Consider the following 23749-nt stretch of genomic DNA (forward strand, 5'->3'; position numbering starts at 1 on the left):
TGAGCAGCAGAGTACACAAAGAACAACTGAATATACATACAATAACAAATAATACATACTGTAGCAAACATTATTAACTATACATACAATAAGAAAAAAAATGTTGTTGGGTGTGACTCTCAGAAACACCTGCTCAGCAAACAGATGCATCATTGCTTGCTGGCAGTATAAATATAACATAGCAATTATGGCTCATCACCTTGAGGGATTAAGGAATTTCTTTTAAAAAACAACTAAGAAATGAGGCCCTTGCAGAGCAATACCATATGCCAGGTCAAAATTGTACTTTACTCTCTTGAGAAGGTGCAAGATGACAAAAGGCTGGCATTAATGGTCAACAGATCATAGAGATTTTTTTTCTTTTTCTAGAGGTGAACATTCATGAAATGTATTATGGCATTGACCTCATGTTTGACTTGAGGTGATCTGTATGGCTAAATCTGGTTTTGAATAACAGATGTTTCTGAGCACACTGAACTGAGCATCACACATTAGCTATATGATGGCAGCAATATGGATTTTGGAATGCCTGCTTGATCTATAAAGTTAACTTTTACTGCAATCTAATCTTTATAATAAATACTTGGAAGTTTCCATATTACCCGCTGTCCTTCCTTTGCACTTAAAATACTATTAGGATTTTTCAAATATCACCTGCTTCAAATACCAAGGACTTATACAATGTATGGTGATGTCTTTTTCTCAACTGCTATCCACTAAATATGGAATGTGATGTCTCTATATATCAGAATCTAGGAAGACAGTACCCTTTTTATAATGCTTTTAATTTTAAATAATTACCCTTTTCTAAACATTAGTACACATATTACTTCCTGGTTTGGGCTGTTTTACTGTCTGTAAAGGGATGATTTTTGAAATAGTTTGTCATTATTTTAATGACATTTTTATAGAATTATACCTTGAGAAAAACCAAGTCAATATACTTTTTCAAATGTTAGTTAACAAGGTAAGTTAAAACATGGACTCTCTGGAGCTTTGAGGTAGAGAGAGAGTTCACAACTAAGCTGTTATGCTGGCTAGTCTTGATGAATATTTTTATTTTTATGTCATTGTTTCCACTAAACTATGTTTAAAAAATTAAAAACTTCAAATTTTTATGTAAGTATATTTTTTGTTTTCAGATTTAATATATAATACAATATATTTATGTTTTTGATAATTTTATATATTCTACTCTGAAAAAACACAGCTATGCTTCTCTTCCAACTGAATATATGAAAAAAGTTACAGCATATATAGTTCTATTTGCCATTCTGAACTGGATTTAATTCTATATAAAGATAGTAAAACTTCTGTAATCATGTGAGATTTTCTTTTAACATGACTGAGGACAAGATACTTTGATAATCAGCTGCATGCAATACATAACATGCTCTTTTAGTTTTGAAGTCAAACAATGGCTGTATCTTGAATGTGGGTATGCCAGCTTGCATTTGTCAAAACTATATTTTCAGTTATAACATTTACACAGAAAATAACACATTTTTCAGAACTACATATTAAGTTAGTTCACATGCTATACCAAGAAATAGATTCAACATCTATACCAAGCATGTTTCCTCTCTTTGCTCCTGTTTATGATTTTATGGGCCAGATATCAAACACCACATAAGGTCTGAAAATTATCTATATATAAACATAACTTTTTTGTCATTGTTGTCTAGAGGTGATAACTGCCCTGTTAGCCTCGAGACTATGCTCTCCAATATGTGATGGAGTGATTTGCTGATGAATGCACAGTGGTGCTGAGAAAAATCAGCATTTCCTAACTGGAGATCATGGTTTCCCTAAAAGAATACAGTGGGCTGCATTATACAGAGGAAGGAAAAGCAACTACTTTGACCTGATGAGTATCAGTATCCTGGGTTTCTGATAGAGACTTATACCTATTTCAGCTCATTGAACGTTGAATGTTAAGGGAGGTAGGAGACTGTCTACCGAATGGATACAGCTGTGGCAGGATGCAGATGTTGTACTAGACTTGGGTAGTAAAGTGAGAAATGGGTCCCAGGATGAAGTCTTTGGTTTGCTTGTGACTCTGTGTACTCATTCTCATCTATGGTCATGAGCTTTGGGTAGTAACTGAAATGAGGAGATTACAGCTACAATTGACACAATCAGGTTCTGTTACAGGGTAGCTCAGCTCACTTTTTGTGGTAAACTGCCCAGCCCAGCAATTGTCAAGGATCTCAAAGCACAGCTACTATTCTTCTGAGTTGTCAGGAGCCATATGACATACCTGGAGCATTTAGAGAGGATGCTTCTTATATGTGTCCCACAGGAGTACCAATCACTGGCCACTGAAAGGAAAATTAGGGGTAGATGTAAGGCATACTGGAGAGATCATATCCTTAAATGTTTGGTTGGAAACACCTATAAATCTCTCAAAATGAAATGGAGACTAAGGCTTGGAATAGAGAAGTGAAAACTACCCTGTTCTGCTTGATAGTACTGGGACATCCCTTAATGGTGGCACTTATCTGTCAATGTTTACCTTCAACTTTTCCCAAAATGTTATTTTTATGTTTTCATTATGAACGGTTTAATTATCTTAATGATGAAGATTTTATTTATCAGTAATGTTAGCTTGTTTGCTCTTATTTCATGCTATGACTATTAAGTAATTTTATTTGGATGGTGTAGTGATGCAGTGGTTTTCCGGTTCGATTCTCCACTGGGGTGCTTTCTGTGTGGAGTCTGCATGTCCTCCCTGCATTCGTGTGGGTTTCCTCTAGGTGCTCCGGTTTCCTCCCACATTACAAAGACATTCCTCTGGAGCATTTCTCCCCGGGCCTCCGCCTTAAATTGGTTTCGTTCCAAGTCAGACTTTCCTGGTTAATGAATGTTAAACAAATAAAATAAAATAAAAAAGTAATGTTTTGGACCAACTTTGTCTGACTGTAGTATTGGAAACATTTGGAACCAATGTTGCTATGTGGCATGATTCTCTACTATGCTATACACATTCCTTTTGCTGGCTGGGCACTGGACATCATCCTGAGCTTCTTGGCTGGTTTGGCCTTAAACAGTGTTTGTCATCTTGCTGTTTCACACTATCTTTTCATGAATGCTATTACTAGCAAAATTTGGAAATAACATCCCTATAATCCTATGATATCCCTATTCTATAATAGTTCATACTTTGACTAGGTGAAAACTGGACCTGCTAATTTAAGTCCAGCTATGGAGTCTTATACACTGATCTGTGGAAATAATACTTTGACAGTGTTGTAGCTTTATTTCCTCTGGTAAAGACTTTTGAAATATTCTATTATGTCTGATGGACTATAAATATTTTTGGGGGGTTTTAACCTGGAGGTTTGTGCAAGCTGTGATAACATATGAGACTGCAATGTTTGGTCAAACCAGAGGTTTATAGCCACATTTCTGGATTTTGATATCACAACCAGTTTCTGGCAGCCTGTGGAGTGTGATGAGATAACTTTTTCTATTCAATGTCACTTGTTTCTTGCTGCTCATAGCGAATATCAGTGACTAGTGCATGTCTCAGCAAGAGCTCCTTGGGCATGGGGATATAGTCTTGTTTTATCTTGATTAACTAAATTTAACATCTTACTCAGTGGATCAACTCAGACGCCACTGAACTGAAAATGAATTGTGTACTTTTCACTAGAATTAGCCACTGCTATTTGTCTGGTTTGCTTATTGAAGTGACTCTGGACTCATTTTATCCTCCTTGTAGTATTTTGTGTAGTAATCTAATTACGAAATTCTTTTTACTAATTCATATGAATTTGCTTATTCCTGTACTTTACTCACACTTTGTGAAGTGCTCAGGTTATAAACCCTTAAATAAAAGTTGTGTTTAATTAAGATGAGCTTACCCTTACCACAATAAACAGTTTAGATTGGATGTTAGACTGATGTAATACAAGCAAGATTCTGATATATATCAAGTTTGTCAGTCAGAACACATCATATTATATGATTGTTGAGATCCAGCCTGGTCTATTCTAGGACATTTTGTTCAGAAAAAGATTATAATAAGATCCTGGTTAAAGGAAAGTCTAGATCTCAAAGTGTAATGAATTCAGATTTTAACACAGCTCCACAGAGTCAGGTGACCAACCACTGCTCTGCTGTGTTCATCTGTGCAATCCAAGGAGTCTGTTGCATTCTGTTAACCATAAGAACAATTTTATACTGTATTTTGTACTTTTAAAGTGTATTCTTGCTAAACTGCTGATTTTTTAAAACTATTCTTGCTGATTTGTTGCACTTTTTGTCTGCTGTAGCATAGCCTAGATTCAGACCTGTGGAATCTGGTTCTATTTGTTAAATTGAGCACTAAACCAGGCTATATTTTGTTGGAGAGACCCCCCCTGCACCCTTGTGGCAGAAGAGTGCAGTTAGGACTCATCTGATTAAAAGTTGCTGGCACAGGGCTCAGTTTTGAGCTTTCTATTGGTAAATTGTTTAATTCAGTGTGTTCACTGTTGCTACATAAGCTCCACTTTTGTGCGGGTTCATGCTTGTTTTAACACAGTTTCACAGAGTTACGCAACCAGCCACTACTCTGATATATTCATCTGTTTACGAGTAGCGCATCACAGTGCACCATCACACACAGCTGCAAAATGGGGGTAATCACTGGAGGTAATAGATGCAAAAATTTCAGTTGATAAATGTCCAGTAGTAGCTGCCCATGATCTAGCCAAGAAGTCCATAAATTGCACTTATCTGTTCAGAGAGCAGCTCAGCTGCACTTTTGCCCCTTAAGCAGTCACAAAACCACAAAATCTACAATAGTCGTATACCATTTAGAGAACCCCCACTCATATAGACTTCTTATAGAGCACCCAGTCATGTACACGGACAACCCTCTACCCTTGAATCACCCAAGTACAATTTGTGAGAGATGCATCTACACTAAGAATCTGGAATCCTTGATCTCTCCCTCACTGAACAGGCTGTCAGCTCACATACTACACCTCCTATGCAAACCATGCACTAAACACACAAACCATCATACATGGAAGTACTCAACAGAAACCTACCTAAACTCCAGAGACCTTCCAAACGCAAACATGCTGCACCTAATACAACACCTACAGCCCTCAAAACACAAAAACCCAAGCATCAGTGTCTCACCAAATAAGCCCCTAAGGCAAAGCACATCTAAACCAAATATTTTATTCATAGGTGACTCCATTATGAGACACACAAATGTCCCACTCACCAGGCTGGACAAAGAGAAGATTATGGTCAGCTGTCTATCGGGTGCCAGGATATGTCAGATCACACATGCACTCAGGTCTCTCAACAAGAAGTGCTGTTATGACTCTGTCATAGTTCATGTTCGTGTGAATGACTTGAGAAGTACCTCACTGGACTATACCAAGACAGACATTGATTGAGCTTTCAGAATATGTGTCCCAGGCAGGTATGTCCCTAGCCTTGAGCAGCATTCTACCTTTACCTAGGATGATACCACAATATAAACAAAAAATGATTGACTTCAACTATTGGCTTAGTTTCTGGTGTCATTCTAAGGGGTTCCAATTACTGTCAGCCTGGGATGACATGGATGGTATACCACACTTAGCACCTCTGTTTTGCTAGAGATGATCTTCACCTGTTACCTCTAGACTTTCGGTTACTGCATAAGGCACTTGCCCACATACTGCCTTTTTTAGGCAAGGTCTCAAGAACAAAATTTCTGATGGGAAAATATCACTCATAAATAAATTAAAGGTTATGCTGCGAAATACTAAGAGTTTAAATCAGAAACTGCCTTCTATGGAAGTACTCCTCTCCCTGGAGGAAGTTGATGTCTGTGCAGTCACAGAAACTTGGTTCAAGGCCACAGACAGTACCCCAGCCTTGCAAGGCTACAATGCCTTACATACTTTTAGATCACAAAATGAATGTCTGAGAACAAAAGGAGGAGTATATATCTTCATCAAAAATAAATACACCTCTAGACTGGTTACACAGGAAAACTCCATGGAGTTACTCCAGGTTCAACTAATTGTGGGTAAGACCCCCCTTCAAGTAATCATTAGCTATAGGCCCCCTTCAATGTACTATGATACACATGCTGCTTTTTTGGACCTACTTGAGTCAATCAAATTACAAACAAACACTCTAGTCATGGGAGATTGTAACTATCCTTCCATTGCCTGGGAAACTTATATGAGTACCAACATGCTTGCACAAAGGTTCCAGGACCTTGTTAACACTAATGCCCTGGAACAAATAGTATGCAACCCCATAAGGGGCTCAAATATTCTCAACCTAATCCTCACCAGCATGGGTGACCATTGTACCACCACAAGTATAGGACCATCACTGGTTAAATTTGATCACAAATCAGTCACATTTGAAGTGGCACCTGAACCCCTCTTAGGTGAAATCAGGTTAAATAATTTTGCCAAAGCTAATGATACTCTCCTAAGGAATTGCATAAAGAATTTCCAAGCTCCTGTTCCCACAGGTAACATTGACAACTATACACAAATGCCCTATACAATCACATATACAAATGTATTGACACTGCTCTAACTGATAGGATCAAAACAAGATTCTCAAGAAAAAAACAAACCTCCCTGGTAGACATCTAGCATTAATAAGTTATAAAAAAAGAAGTTGCTGTCCAAGAATAAAAAAAAGAGAGGTCCCAGCACTGGAAGATCACCCTCCACTGCTTGAACAAACAAGACAATCTGTAATATCTTCTAAGGGCAACTTCAAAAAAAATGTAGCCACCATAGCTAAAGATAACCATAAGACAGCCTTCAGTTATATACATAACCTAAAAGGTAGGAACCAAACCTGAGCCGAACTAGCTGTAGATAGCATCAGAAAAACTGATCCTGCGAAAATAGATAACCTATCAGCTGACTGGTTTGGTGAATATTTCACCCTACTGTCACCTCCAAACATTACACATAAGTGAGAAATATAGTGGCATTTTTGAGTCACTAGTTATGTGCTGTGCTTTCCTCCATTATGAATACTAGCTGTTCAAATTGTTCTTTTGTTAGGGAGTTAACTGTTTAGGATGCATGATAAAACGTTGTCAATGATGAGATTTTCAATAAATGTTTAGGGAAAAAAAGCTGGAATATTTCCTAGGCAGACTGACAAAGCTTCATGTTGGGAGTAAGTGCTGAGTAATTTCTGAAGTATATGGTATATCATCTAAATAAAAGGAATACTTAAATATTATTCATGAACTTGCAAACAACTAAATAACAGAACATCTTGAAGACTAAATGACTGGAAATCATGTAACAATGATATACTGAATTGTACAGTCCAAAATATAATGTGATAAAGAACAAACTGTACTTATTTGTAACCCAGCTTAGATTAACCATGTTATCAGTAGCTTCCCAAACTGAGACAGAAAAGGATATTTCCCCTGCTCTTAGTCATGTATAGAGAATGATAGAGCATTGGACCTAGGCCTGATGGACAGATAAGTAAAAAAATAAGCCCAATATTAATTTGGTTTAGCAAACTTATGCAGCTAATTATTAAACTGTCTTTTCAAATAATTCTATTTATTTATTTATTTATTTATTTATTTATTTATTTATTTATTGTCATTTTTTTACTGTGAAAATCCCACTGGGTAGGTTCCCATTTTCAGTGGAAACCCCGGGGAGAAAACATCCAAAGTATTATTAAAACATTTTAAGAACAATAATTTTACAATCTTCAAAAATAATACGAAAAAAAAATCTACAGTTCAGTTATACCAAACTGGCATAATATGAAAGCAGTGGTTAAGAACAGATACAATTTATGCAACAATGTTTTAATATTTAGTGAAACTTTAGTGAGATTAGAGAAATTAAAGGTAAGTTTTTATAATAGAAACAGGAATTGCAATATGAAATGTGAGAAAAGAACAGGGTTATGACATATTTAGACAGAGGTTCGGGGAGAGAAACTGATGAAGTAAGGAAGTGAGTAAAGAAGGGAAAGTAAGGAAGTGTAAGGTATGAAGAGGTATGTTTTCACATTTAGGGATGTAGTTTATCCTGTGGCGAAGCAAGAACAGAGCCAGAGTTTTTGCTTCTTACAAAAGTAGCAGGACCTAGGAAATGGTAACTAATCCAACTTTATTCACTAAAACAACCAGTAGACTGCTCATTTTCCCATTGTGACTGGTGTAGAGATTCAAGAAAAACGCATTTCATCCAAAGGTAGTTTTAACCATATAAATTGATTAAATGTGTTTCGACCAACTATATGCTCGACCAATAGCAATATACTTTTTATTTATTTTATTTGACATTTGTTAACCGGGTTAGTCCAGCTGAGCCAGACGCCCATTTTCAGTGAAGACCCGAGGAGAAAAGCTCCAAAACACATATTTATAACGAATACAATAAAAACATGATATCTAAGACAATATATAGTAGTTGTAGTGAAAAAAAAATATGTAGAGAGATAGATGTATGTATATACCTGTGTGTGTATACATATATCTATATTAATAAACAGATCCTGATGCTTTCATTCAAGTGTTGATTTTGCCAAAATGGGAATCATCAGCTTGTTTGGTTGATTTTTTGTGAGACTGGTGAATAACAGGGTTAAGGAAGTTTCTTCTTAACCCTGTTGTAATGCAATCTCTTTAGTTGGTAAATATAAGTTTTGGGGGGTGAAGAGGTCTTGCCTACCTGTAAAAACACCTGTTTTTTGCATCTTAGTAGGTTTTGACTAAACATTTCATCACTGTAAGGTGGTCAAAGGAAAGTTAGTCAACAGAAGGAGGCTTTGGCATTGTGTGTGTGTGTGTGTGTGTGTGTGTGTGTGTGTGTGTGTGTGTGTGTGTGTGTGTGTGTGTGTGTGTGTGTGTGGATCCTGGACATCTGGGTGAATGCCCATTTTGTTAAATGAGAAATCATTGACTCGCAATGGTTGGAAGCCTGTTTAGTTGAATAACCATATAGTTTAAAGTCCATTTTGATGAATGTGGCATAGCTACGTATAGTTGTGAAATAAAGAAGTAGATATATGTAGAAATATATGAAGAAATGATATCTGAATATTAGGATTACTTATACATAATCACTTATGATGTAGTTTCTGTTTGTGCACAGGCATGGATATTATGTGTGGTACTTTCACTTTTTTGCACAAATGTCCAATTATGGAGTTAGTATATTTAAGTAAGGAGGTGTGGGGGAGCAGGATGTTTTTGAAACAAGTTAGGTGCTTTTGAATGTATTATACTTTATTTGTAATTCAATTAAATTACACTTTGATGAACTGAGATTTCAACCAGTATCCATATGAATGTAAATACTGTAAATAGTGCTGATTTTGTACATAAAGTATATAAACAGAACTGCTATGGCAAAAAAAAGTTTCATTTAAGAATATAAGGTAGATAACGTTGTTTCTTTAAGAACAAAATTGAAATTCTGCTGTTTTAACCAGAGAAGTGTTGTTGTCACTAAAGTGCAAAGAAAACATTACTGCTTAATGGAACAATTAAAGCTTTATAAAAAGAAAGCTAATGTAACCCCAAACAAAGTTTGTTTGCCTTTCCTGGAGAGGGATATGATGGCCAAAGCAGCAGCTTTAGAAGAGAGACAGCTAAGTGAATGAACACCTGGAAGAAAACATGAAGCGGTAGGTTAAGATTTTTCCTGTTATAGGAATTCAAAAGTAAAACACACTGAGAAGCTCAGAGAGACAGAAACAGAGAGAGAGAGAAAGGGAGGGAAAGAGAAAGCCCTTCTGACAGACACTGTATCCCAGGTGTATGGTACTACATTGAAGGTGCTGCTGTGAACTTCTGTTAAACTACAAGACTTCTGATCCAGGAAAAACCTTCATCTTTATGTTTTTGTATAATAAACTACACTGGCTTACTAAGATTGTAGCTATGATGCCCTTAATATTCTAACACACACACACACACACACACACACACACACACACACACACACACACTTTCTTGTTATTCAGGTATCTCTTTAGTGTATAGTTTGTGGCCAGTGTTATAATAGCTCTATTGAATAGAACTAATTCAAAAAAGTAATTTATATTCCCCATCTATATAGCCTTCCTTTTGCATTTTCTAGTACTTGACTAGGTCCTCCATCTCCCTTCCGAAATGTATTCTTTTTCCTATCTGCCTAAAAAGACTATTTATGAATTATTTTATCTTGTTGTGAGTTCCAGTCCTATTGTTTCTATGGCTGTCCTTCCTTACTTTTTCCCCTGGGAACTTCTGCATTCGTCTTTCACTTTTATATGTCTTTTCCTTCCTTCATGATTTGTTCTGTCTTTCGGCTTTTCCCAGTTAGGGGTCGCCACAGCGGAACTCCGGTCCGCTAATGATTGACAGTGGATTTTTTATGTGCCAAGTTGCCAGCCCTGATGCACAACCTTCAATGAAGGTACGCCCATTCATGTATGTCTCCACACAGAAGACGCTCTAGCTGAGAATCAGGACAACATCTTACTGTGAGGTGACAATGCTACCGCAGCACTACCACCACAGTTCTCTTTTCCTTCCTTCATGATATATCTCTAATATCCATTTCTAATGTACATCTTTACATATACTGACCCCTCTTCTGCCTTTTCACCTTCATTCTTTTCCTTCCCTCCCCTACCAAATCTTTATTCACTTTTGTATCTCCTCCCCCCACACAGCCTCCTTATACCATATTCTAACAATATTACCAAGTCTCCCAAGATATGTCTCCCTTAATCCTTTTTTTTTTTTGCAAACATTATACAGCACTTTTAATATAGCTAGTCATTGTCAGTCAAACATTACATGGCTCATTCATATCCTGCTTTCTTTTAAACCTTGTTCCTCCTTTTAAATGTATTGATCCAACATTTCCCATTTTTCCTATGTAATTTGCTCTAACCCTTTATAAAGATTCCAGGTCCAGTTGTTTTATCTGTTATTATCTTCACTACTTCCAGTAAATTTGGTCATGACTTTCATTTCCATTTTCAAGTAATTGTTTTTTTTGGCAGCCATCATAATTAGACTCAGCAAAGCCTTACTATGTCTGGGCAATTCCGATTCTGTATCATAGCTCAAAAAAATGATTTCCCTAGTTACTCCAATTTGCTTACCCAGCATCTCTGACAGAACAGTCTGTAGGGAATCTTTAAAGTCTACCAATTCATTACACTCCCAGAAAATATGTTCCCAGTTACCTCTTTCTTCTTCATCACACCTCCAACATTTGCTGTCTACCTCAAGAAAAATTCTTTGCGAATCTGCTTGGGGTATAAAGATGCCTATGTAAACACTTGCAGGCAAACATCCTAAATTTTCTAGATTTTGTTGCTTATTTGGGAGACATACATATATCTCCCATTGTTTCTTTGTGAATTGCTTATCCAGTCTCTCTTCCAAATCTTTTCTAACCTCCTCTGATTGATTCTTATAATAGTTATCATGCAATATTTTATATGCTGTACTATTTAATCCTTTCTTAGTGGCAACTTTGGTTCTAGATTCTACTTAAAACTCCACAAGTACTAGTCTTTCGTTAAGGACCCCTTGTTTCTTTCTCTTTGCCTATACTCTTTCAATACTTGATACAGAAGGCAATCTCTAACATGCAGTCCAGATAGGTTCTTGGTGTCTTCCCATTTTATTACTTACAGTATTTACTCCCAATACCTTGATTCCTTTGGCAGTTTTTTCCAATATATTCCAGCCCCTTCTTGCTTATTACCTGTAACCCTAATTGCAGTCATCCCTATTGGCAAACTCTCCTTTCTCTATTCCTGTGTTGGCTTAGTTCTTATAATACCTTCTGCTACTTTATGAATATAATATTCCATATGATAATTGTTGTTTTTCTTAAAGGTCTGCATCTAAAATCACAGTCTCCCCCAGTTACTTGGGCTTCTGCCCTGTTTCATCATCATCTCTTTCCACTTTGCATTATAGTTTTCGACTTGTGTTACGTATATGAGCCTTAATTGTGTTGCTCTGAAATACCCCTTCAATTCAGGTAATTCCAATCCGCCCTTTTTTCTAGGCTTGCCCCACTCCTGGCTGCTGCGTTTTCCCTGCTGGTAGCATTTGTGCAAGCAACCCTTCTGCCAGTATACACCCCCCAGCTTCAGTCTCCTGCTATATACCTGAGGCCCAGAGTCAATCCTGAATTCTGATACCTACTCCTGAGATTGGAAAGAGACTTGTCTTCCCCATGTTTTACTGCCATGAGATGCAGGAATTAGTCATTTGAAACAAGCAACCCTTCTGCCAGTATACACCCCCCCAGCTTCAGTCTCCTGCTATATACCTGAGGCCCAGAGTCAATCCTGAATTCTGATACCTACTCCTGAGATTGGAAAGAGACTTGTCTTGCCCATGTTTTACTGCCTTGAGATGCAGGAATTAGTCATTTGAAAATATGTACAAATAATCCTACTGTTTTAAACTCTAATAAAATCCTGTCTTAGTTTATTTAAGTGAGCGTTCCCTGCAGGACAATCAGTAGCCATAGTCTCTCTTTATAATACCTTCTGCCTATTAGAATTAATCCTCCTACATTGTCTCTATACTCAAGTTCCCTATTCCCTTCTTAACCTCTCACCTAAAACTCTCCCCCCTGCGTGTAAATTACATATCCATTTTTCTCACCTCTCCCACCCCTAGTCTCTCTAAAACCCTTTTTGGTAGATCCTACTTACCTTACCTGCAATAACCATTTTAGGCAGTAGATCTACCTATTTCTCCTTCACTTACCTTGCTCCTGAATATCAGCCTTTACGCCTATTCTGACTCCTCCTTACCTCTGTTACTCCTGAACCTATTTCTTTATCTCTGAATCAGCCCTTAGTCAGCTCTCCTGTCACTCTGCTATCTTAATCTCTCAACTCCTAGGTACCTTACATTAGACTTAACTCCCTTTTCACTGATTGTTCTCCCTCAAAACCTGTCTTCGTGTGAACCTGCACTGTTCGCCTGCGGGCTCACTCCACTCCCCTTCCCTACCCCCAAATTCCACCCTCCCCCAGAGGTCCTACACTTATACTTCCTAAGCTACACCCACTCACTCATCCAACCAATCAATCACCCCAAACAATTGACTCCACTTAGCCACACCCTCCTCCTCTAACTCTCTGTCTAGTATCTCTGCTTATAGTGCTGTTCTCCCAAATAACACTACTCCTCCCTCTACCTAAGTCTCTCCCACTCCTACCAGTCCCTCATTATCTTATCCCACTCAACCTCCTTTGTATTTGTATAGTTATATATAACAATATGCAAACTACAATAAAAGTTATCCTAACCAACTTAATACTCTTAACCATATTTTTACCTGTCCTGACCTCAGCCTATCTCCTAACCTATTTTGAAAAGTCCAATCTCTTCCACCACAACCTCCCTCCAAAACAAACAACCACTCTTGATATCTCCCACTCCCATACACACATTAACATCATCTCCACTCCCTGCTTTATGTCACCTCAATACCATCGATGCACACACATTAAGTACAATAACCTTTTAATAAAAAAAATGGAAACTACTAATTAACTATTCACACAACCAATAACTAAACTACAAAGCCTACCTTAAAGGATGGGGACATACACCCTAATCCTGGCCCAACCAATGCATCTATAGCAAATATTCACTGCACAACTCCCTCAAACCTGCCACCCGTGACCAAATTCTCCAACTCTCTACTTATAGCACATCTCAATATCCGCAGTATCAATAACAAAACTGCCCACCTTCATGCTCTCCTTGATATTCACTCCTTCGATATTTTCTGCCTTACAGAAACATGGTTAAAACCTGGAACTAAGGATAATGAAATTATCCCCCCTGGCTATAACATATTGAGATAAGACCAATTAAAACATAAGGGTGGGGGAGTAGCACTCCTTTATAAAAATGGCCTACAGATCTCCTCTATAAATGAAAACCCACCTTTGAACTGTAAAGCTGAAGTCCTCATCTTCAAACTTCAAATCAACCCTAACAAATCCCTTTATGTGATCTGTATCTACCTACCCCCCCGGTAATAACAACACTATAATAGAAGATATTCTTAGCTGGCTGTCCTCAACTTACCCACAAGAAACAATAATACTAGGTGACTTTAACATCGACTGGAAAACCTTCAACACTAATAACCCTTCCTCACATATCAATCTCCATGGCTTTATTCAAACTATCACCTTGACTACCAGAATCAACAAACCAACCAAAAAAGAGAGCACCTTAGACTGGATACTTATAAATAAACACCCACATACTTATAATGTAGGAACCTTACCAGATGATCTAAGTGATCATACTCTAACTTATATTATGAGACAAAAGAATGACATCTCTAACACCCTTACCTACAGGATTTCATGAACAAAGAAACACTTTAACCCTGTACTATTCCAAAATGAACTCAATGCATGTGACTGGAAACCTCTAAAAATACTCCCACTAGATGAGGCTGTCAAATATTTTAACTCTAAATTTCTTGCAATCCTAGATGTGCATGCACCTGAACGATGATGTGCATGCACCTAAACCATGATGTGCATGCACCTAAATGATGATGTGCATGCACCTAAACGATCTATTAGAATGAAATCCAAACCAGCCCCCTGGCTTACAAAAGAAACTAGACAAAAAATTCTACTTAGAAACAAAGCTTGGGCTATTTGGAGAACTAACAGAACTTCCACTGAACAACAAATGTTTAGACAGCTAAGAAACATAACTAAAAAAGCTATACTCTCTGACAAAAAGAACTACTTTTGTAAGGTACAACAAACACACCAAAAGAATCCACAGAAATTTTGGACTAATATAAATAGGCTCCCTCACCCTGGTCACTCTAGCACACCATCCCCTCAAGATGCTGATCATAATACCCCACATCAAATAGCCAACAACTTCAACACCTACTTTACAGGAACTATACAATCCCTAGCTAGCCAGCTTTCCACTGATAACACAAGGCTCCCTTCCTCTTTAGCTGATTCTTTGCCAACATTTAAATTTCAACCTATCTCAACCACTTTCATCTACAAAATCTTACTAAAACTTAAGCCTTGCACTCCTTCAGCCGACCAGTTACCTTCTGAATATTTGCAAATAGCAGCCAAAGTTATAGCCTTTCCCATATCCATCCTACTTAACAGAACCATTAATGAAGGAATCATTCCAGACATCTGGAAAATCTCCCACATCATCCCCCTACATAAAGGTGGCAAATCCAATGACTATTCTAATTACAGACCAATAGCTCTACTATCACCTTTAGCTAAAGTCATGGAAAAATGCATTCACCACCAGCTACTAGACCACCTAACTAAACACGACATACTGGCTAAGTACCAGCATGGCTTTAGGCCATTTCATAGCACTCCCACCGCTCTATTATCTTTCACTGACTCCATTTATAAGAACTGTAATAACAACATCCTCTCTTCTGCTCTTGATATGATTAATCATCCCCTGCTTATAAATACTCTTGAACTTCTTGCTCTAGATACCCCAGCTATACAATGGTTCAAGTCTTACCTTAACAATAGGCAACAGGCAGTTCTCTGGGAAAATAAACTATCATCCCACCTGCCAGTCACCCTTGGAGCCTCTCAGGACTCCATTTTAGAACCTCTTCTTTTTTCACTATTCATCAATGACCTTCATGTAGCAGTCCCTGAAGCCACCTGCATTCAATATGCCGATGATTCCACACTTATATGTTCTGCCAACTCCATTTCTGAACTACAGTCTCTAATTCAAAAAGTATTCAACTCAGTAGAAGATTGGTTCCTGAAATGCTGCCTCCTTTTGAACGCTAAAAAAACCAAGCTCCTACTCTTTACTCCTACCAGTAGGTCCTCTCCTATAGACTTCTCTATTAAATCTAACAATGGTACCCTCATCTTTCCCAATCCTACCACCAAAGTATTAGGAGTCACAATTGACAACAGCCTTAACTTCGATAACCATATAAATAACACCATTCAAACAATGAACAGAAAATGGGCTCCTTATATAGAATCAAATCCTTCTTAACTCCTATGGCTAGAACCACCATTGCCCACTCTCACTTAATCTCAACTCTTCTCTATGCTTCTCCTATTTATACTAATCTAAAGAAAAATAATAATCTCAAACTATCAAACATCTATAACAATATTGCCAGATTTGCCACTGGCAATGCATTTCGAACACACCACTGTCTGAATCTAAAGCAGCTAGACTGGCTTGAGCTCCCTAATGTGCTAACTTTTTCCCAAATAACCATTGCTCATAAAATCTTTTACCAACCAAATAATACTCCAATACTTGCTAACCTCATTACCCCTTATAATAATCTTAATTCCCTATGCTCTTCGAGTAAACTACTTGCTAGCATAAGTAAGTCCAATAACTTGTCAGGCGACAGCCTTTTCTCCAGTACTGCTGGGAAACACTGGAACCTTCTACCCATTGATCTCATTCTACTACCTTCACTGTCACTCTTTAAGCAAAAACTCAAAAGTCACCTAAAATCGCACTGGTTATGTCCCTGCACTAACCCTGATTAATCTACTACCTTTCCTATTTTTATCTTCATATTGCCGCTGGATGCACAATCATACTCTACATACCCCTCTGTATGCTAAAAGCTGGTCATTGTAAAACTTTATAACCACAAGTATTTATGTTAACTAACAATGAACTCTAATGTAGCTCTCTTATCAAACGATCACGACTGTTATATTACTTTATACTCAACCTTCTTAGTATTGTACTTTTTAAACTCCTTCTTTTTATTCTAAATACCTCTTACTTTATTTGTTATACAATTGTATATTATATTTTGTGCTATGTTGGAGCTTTTCTCCCCAGGCCTCTACTGAAAATGGAAATATATCCAGTTGGACTAGCCCAGTCAACAAATGTAAAATAAATAAAGAATAAGCTTATCCCACATGAATCTAGTTGTCTTCACCTCCCAGATAAAATCCTTCAACTCTTTATTAATTGCTATCCACACCTTCTCCTCTGGTTGATAAAAATGTGACTGACCTTTGTATAAGACTTAAGGGACTAAAAACATTTGAACTGCTTGTATCTTACTATCGATATCCATATAACAGAGCTTCCATTTTCTCAGTTTTTGTATTATCTTTTGTTTAGTCTCTTCCTGCATATCCTTAGCTACTACACCAGTATCATTTTTAATCCATACTCCTAAATACTTCATTTTATCATGTCCCCCTAAGTATGGATATTGCTGAACCAATTTGTATGTGGGTACATAATTTACCTCTATTGTTTTTTGTTTTAGCTTTACTAATTTTGTATCCCGAAAAGGTTTGAAATGTCTCAATATTTTCCACAGCACTGTAATTTCCCTTTCTGGTTTTGTCAGGTATAAAATCATGTCATCTGCAAATAGAGGGAGCTTTTCTTGACTACCATATCATGTCTCTCTTAATTTTAGCTCTGAATTCTGATCTCTCACTCTGCTCATGGACCATAAATGAAGAGTACAAACACGTGAATGCAATGTACTTCTATTTGCTATGGCATGAAATTCAAGGCATTGTTTTCAGGTATATAGATTCAGGGGAGTTAAATTACTTGCCAGAAAATTAACCCAAACTCTGGCCCTCCCTCCGCCTTTACCTTTAAAAAGTATCTTCTTTCCTCACCTTCAGAGATCAACTCAAAAGACACCTTCATCAAAAATCTGAGTGCAACTGCTTTTCCACTGGACACACAACCTAACTCCCTCACCTGCATCACTTCTTGTTGATTGCAAGAGGCATTTTTTTCTCTCCAGTCTGTCCCTGTCTTACAGATTGCCTTCTGCTGCAGCTAAACTCTCTTCCATGTATTTCATGATGTCTCAAAGGCTTTTGCTATGTCACTGTATACCATCTAATCAAAATCTTCCCATTTAACATAGAATTTGCTCTGAATACAGTGGGTTCCTTTTTCAGTATAGTATTCATACAGAAAGTATATTTACAATCAATATTTCTGCAGTATAATTATTGCAGGAATTATATAAAAAGTGAAGGTACTGGATTTCAAAATATAAACTCACCCGTACTATGCTTTGTTAGCAGCATCGTGCAATTAGCCAACAGCTTGATTCTCTCATTGTTATCAATGTGCACACCTCTGTAAACTATTATTTATTTTTGGCAATTTTTATCAGCTTTCATTTTCCATTTTCATAATACATACCTGTGCTTTACAATTCATTTTGTATCACAATAATATCTCTATTGCATATCTAGAGCCACGGTGCTGAGATGTCTGTTGAATCCCATATTTGGTCATCACCTCTACAGGGATGTGATCTAGTTCAACTATTTAATCCTTCATTTCAATGTGCTTTGATAAACATGACATACAATCTGTGTAATCCATTTTTAGATAACTAACCTGTGCTCTTTCATGGATTTGATTCTAGAATTGAGCACTATGCTTTAGACAAAAATTCTTTATCTCGATCTGCAAAGGGGCAGCAATATTTTTCCTTCTTATTTATGACAAAGGCTTTCATATGTACCCAAGCATTTGATTAGTGTTTTTAATGCACTGGTCAGATGTGTCAAATGTAAGTCACTAATTCTGTTTATTCCTTGAGTTTATTTGTTAAAGGTCTTTGACAGTGTGTTCCCACCTACTTTATGCCATTACATCAAATCAGTATCACTCATCATGGTATAGTACAATTCTGTATTTGCACCGGGACTTCTACTTGCTGCCTTGTGTTGCTTAAACAACTCCTGTATGCATATATGTTGACTTTCAGTATTTTTTATTATGCTTGAATACAAATTTGTCTTGAGGCAAACTGATTTCCAATTTCAGTGACATTCATATAGTTTTATAATTGGCAAAGCTGTTTCCTTTATGATTACTAGTGCATCCCATGTTTTTCTGGGCTCATATTTGTCAGTATTTTGCACTAATAAAAAATATTACAGTAAAGGAAAGGTCCAATATTAGAACTTAAAAGAGCGCAAACTCACACTGATGTAATATTGCTAGGCCAAACACTCTACTTCCAAAAACTATATTTGTAGCCATAGTCGGCCTTAGGCATAGGCTAACTAGGCATCCGTCTAGAGTGCCACTCTAGCAGGGGAGCTTTTCCAGTGTTTATTTATTTTATTTTATTTATTTATTTTATTTATTTTTTTTTTTTTTTGAAGAAAGAAATGTTTTTCTTAAAATGTGTTGAATGAAAATAGAAAAACTGAAGAGTAAGACAGCCTGTAAGAAAAATGAAGAAAAAGTAATCTGGTTGGTGTAGACAGACCAGAATGGGGGCACCATGTGATTTGGAAGGGCGCTGTGGAGCCCTTTTGCCAACGGCACCAGCTGACCCAAGGCCAGAACTGTTTGTAGCTTCACAGGAAAAGCACATCATAATATCCTGTGAAAGGCACTGCAACAGCTGAGGGAAGAATTTTTTTATGACTTCACACAATCTGGAAGGGAGGGAGGTAGAAGGAGAGTCTTCTGCTGGTGATCTGACAAACCCCATGATGGGAGAAATATTTAAATCCTGCAGTTGATAGCCATGAAAATTCAGCATGAGGGGGTGAAGTTAATTGATGCTATGTGTAGTGTGATGCACATGTGATAAGTAGCTCCTTCCAGTTAGGGCATACAAAAAAATCCCCTGGCATACAGGACAGCATACGAAACAGTGCTTACTACTCCCCTTCCCAACTTGCAAATGGAACAGTCCCAGCACCAGGTGAAAGTATTGGGGACATAAAGGAACACAAAATGAAGCAGTGGGGACAGACTTAGAAAAGCTGATGGTCAGCTGGAATAATTTCTTTAAGAGTTTATGTTCTGAGTATTAGATAAAAGTTACAGTAAGATACAGCTTCTTCAAAGTTTACATCAGTACATCAGTTAGTTAATTTGAACATACATCAACTGACCCCTCCAGTCAGCTGACAACAGTACTGATATTTATCCATGAGCTTCAGAGGAAAAAAAACTCTGTATCACAAGAAGTTGTATATTTTGTTGGGTATAATGTCAAAAATGCAGAATACACAGAATGGATAATTTCAGTGTTTTTTTTTTTCTGTAAAAAAATTTCCCTTAAAGTTGGAAAATTGTTTTAAATAAATTGTCTAGGACTCATATGTAACATTTTCTTAAATGTTGAGAAATATTGCATATAGTGAGACGTGGATTGCATATTTCTTAAAATCATCTTCAAACTGCACTTAAGAAAAAATATAACTTTTTAATAAATGACAACAGATTAGGATAAATCATTTAATGAGGAAGAACATATTTTAATAATGCATTCTGAGTAACCATTCCTGTACAATCCCTCTTCATGTTTATGTTTGTAGATTTGTTAATAATGTCATAAATCAGGATGCATATTATATAAACTCCATGGATTTACAAATGAAAACATTTAGTTTACATGGTGAAACCCAAAAACTTTCAGAGGCTTTCAAATGACAAAAAATAAATACATTTATTACAAAAACATTATTCTGTCAGCATTGTATAAGCTTTGCTTTTATTTTATTTCTACTTTATTTTCCTCTTTTGTTCTCTGCTCTACAAATGAATACATATTGTCTACTGTAGCACTTTGGGGCAACTGATTTCATTTAAATGCTGTGTGTGCTCTATTAAATCAAATGACAGTTTGGTTGTTTCTCTTATTGTTCTACATTTCACTATCTTACACCATCAATTCGTTTCCTCTTAGTGGCCTGGCCCAACACTGTGGAAATCTCTCCCCAGTTTACCATTATGCAGTGTAACATTCTGCCTTCTCTACCAATCCTTTAGTGTTAGATAAAGGAATCTTGTACCGGTACTGCTACTGCTGCATGTCCATGATTCTAAGTTCACAATGGTGCTCTGAACAATTGTCTGCATTTAACAATAGTATGTATGTATGTTCTTTTTGTTTATGCTAGTTTAATACTGTTTTATACATCTATGTGATTGTTTTTGTGTTTACAGTAAGTGGGTCCTGACTGAAAAAGGACTACAAGAGGTTCAGCTCACCTACCTATAAAAAGATACAAAAAAAAATTAAATTAATTTCATGCATTATAAGTACACTTGAATTGCAATGTTTCTGAAGTAGAAATGGCTTCTCAAACCAGGATAGTTAAACTAGTACCCTAAGGCATTACAAAGTCAGTGACAAGCACCAAATCCCCAACAAATTATGGCTCATCTATTGAAGCACAGATATATAGTAAATAACACGTGCAGTCAATAAAACTGGCAGCAATTAAGGCTGATGAGCTGAACCTCTGTTCAGTCTGAAGCAGACATGTTTTTGGTTTTCCAAATAAAATAAAACTAAAAACAACGTTTGCACTGCATCTAATATTATGTTCGAATGAATGTAAGCAGCAGGCATTCAACATAACTTTTAAAGAATGTCACGTTGAATACTAGATCAGTATTAAGCATTTAATAAAGCAAATAAACACTTAGTAAATCTTGGATTTAAAACCATATCCTATATGCTTGCTGTTGACAAAATTTATGATCAAGTAATCTTACCTAAGGTGAAGAAGAGGAAGAGCAGAAAAAGTATTTGAAATAATTTCATGCTGGCTCGCTGTAAAGCTTGCTGTTAATTCCACATTCAGGCACTGAACACCTTAAGACGTTGCACTTGTTAATTTTTATTTCTGAACAAGTTACAGTTTGTGCTAAGGGAGTCTACCTTCTGGGAGGGACAAGTTTTACTTCATACTTGTAGGAAAAGGAAGGATTGTGTATCAAGTTTGAATACTTAACTGGTAAAGCCAGTTTATCTTCTTAAAATTAGCAAGGTCACTTAATGCAGTTTAAAGATTGCTCATAAGGGCAGAGGATTTATACAGGCTGTGGACAGCAAGATGCAAATTGTATAAACTGAAGACACAGACAGTTGTACTTAACATAGTTATTGAAATATTTAACAGATTATGATTGCAAAATTATTTTGTGTTTCCCTTCTTCTGTTCTCAAAATGCATCTGTGGTGTTTCTAGCTCAGTGTCAATTCTTTAGAAATGGCACAAAACTCTATGTTACTTCGACAGATAAACAGTTTGGCTGATTTTCCCTTTCCTTTACAATCTAGTGTCGTTTTTTCTGTGCTTCAGTGTATTGTGTAACTCATGAACTTCCTTTAAATGTTTAATGGGAGGGGGTTGAAGGCTAATGTAATTAACGGTAATAATCGCTCAAAATACAAGGCAGCAAACTGCAGCCCCCGCCCAAGTCTGCCTGTTATAACTTACACCGTAATGCTGCTTTAGCTTTTTTGGTATCTGATAACCATAAATGACTTTATAATACATAAAACATTTGGTAATATATTTGGTTATCTTCCTTTCTGGGTACAAAAGCCTAGTCTTGGCCTAGGCGTGGCCACAATATAAGGCAAAGTAGATGAGTTTGTTGCTGTGACTTGGCATGTTCCCACGAGCCTGGCCGCAAGATCTTCTAAAGTCAGTTTCTATGATAAGGCATCTGTCTCTCATCTCCAAGATACAGGGTTCAGTCTTGATCTCTGGTCATGGTCTATGTGCAGTACATGTTCCTCCCATGTTTGTGTGAGTTTTTCCCTGTTAATCAGGTTTCTTACCACCTCCCAAATAACATGCTGGTTGACTGGGTATGCTAAACTATCTGTATATATTGTATTTATCCCTAAGCTTGTGTCCAGTGCCATGAGCAAAAAAGAGATCAGAAAGAGATGCACCAGTTCACTTATGCATTAACCAATGAATAAGGAGGTCTTAGGGGGAGTGTCTACTGATTTGAATGAAGTAACTTTCATCATGACTGATAGTAAGCATGGTTTAGGTCTAACTCTTGTAATTCTACTTCATTGTAGTTACTGACTGTTCAGGTAGCATTGTCACCTCACAGCAAGAGACTCTCCAGTTCAATTCTCGGCTGCTGTACCTTCTGTGTGGAGTCTGCATGTCCTCGCCATGGTCGAGTGAATTTAAAGACATGCAGGTAGGTGCGAGCATGTGTGGGTGTGCCTTCTTTAAGGTTGGGCAACGGGCTGGCAACCTGACACCATAAAACTTAACTGACAATCATTAGCAGACTGGAGTTCCACTGTGGCGACCCCTAACCCGAAAAAGCCACAAGACAGTGTATATTCAAATGCTGCATTGGTCATCATTCTCCCAGTGTGTCAGAGAATTCAGCTGTGAAGCCAGGGAGAACAAAGAGCAGTTAACTTATTTCATTCAGTCATTCATTCTCTCATGTATTGTAATATTCAGTGGTATGAAGGAGCCATAGCTTATCAATGCAAGTAACAGGTGTAAGGCAGAAATCAAAATCCTGCAAAGGATGCCAGTCCATTACAGCACACATACTCAAACTCACAACCATATGCTTCATAATTCTTTAGGTAGTTTATATGCAGATCACCAGTTCACTTACTGGCATGTATTTGAATATAGAAGGAGATTGTAGAATCCAATACAGGAAGACACAGCCCCAGTAAAGAAGGCACTCCAGCAGCCTGGAAGCAAAAAAAAAAAAAAAAAAACAAGGAGCCACAGTGGATCCAAGACATTTGAGTTCATATCACAATTAGCTTATAACTTACTATTGATTGCAAATAACACTGTGATTACAAAAACACTGGTAACACAGGTGCTCAAATTTGTCAGGTCACAAACAAAGCAAAATTAAAGCAGTATTTATTGCAGGGAGCAACCCATCATTGCACACCCATATCCCTTACTTTATTATTCTTACT

At 37.1% G+C, this 23749-nt stretch overlaps 1 protein-coding gene across 3 annotated transcripts in view; it reads right to left on the reverse strand.

The window, feature by feature from the left end:
• Positions 1 to 21718, reverse strand: part of LOC122809774 (5-hydroxytryptamine receptor 3A-like) — a 402161-nt gene extending 380443 nt beyond the window's left edge. Inside the window, exon 1 of one of the 3 annotated variants that reach the window (XM_044081508.1) lies at positions 21536 to 21718. In XM_044081508.1, coding sequence (XP_043937443.1) covers positions 21536 to 21584 — 49 coding nt within the window. In that variant the 5' untranslated portion in view covers positions 21585 to 21718. The remainder of the gene's footprint in view (positions 1 to 21535) is intronic. The other 2 variants (XM_044081509.1, XM_044081510.1) reach the window with 2 other exon arrangements.
• Between the last annotated feature and the right edge of the window lie 2031 nt (positions 21719 to 23749).

Source organism: Protopterus annectens, chromosome 8.part0 (assembly GCF_019279795.1).
Source record: "Protopterus annectens isolate FY-2018-M chromosome 8.part0, PAN1.0, whole genome shotgun sequence".
In the NCBI taxonomy this organism is placed as follows: domain Eukaryota; kingdom Metazoa; phylum Chordata; order Ceratodontiformes; family Protopteridae; genus Protopterus; species Protopterus annectens.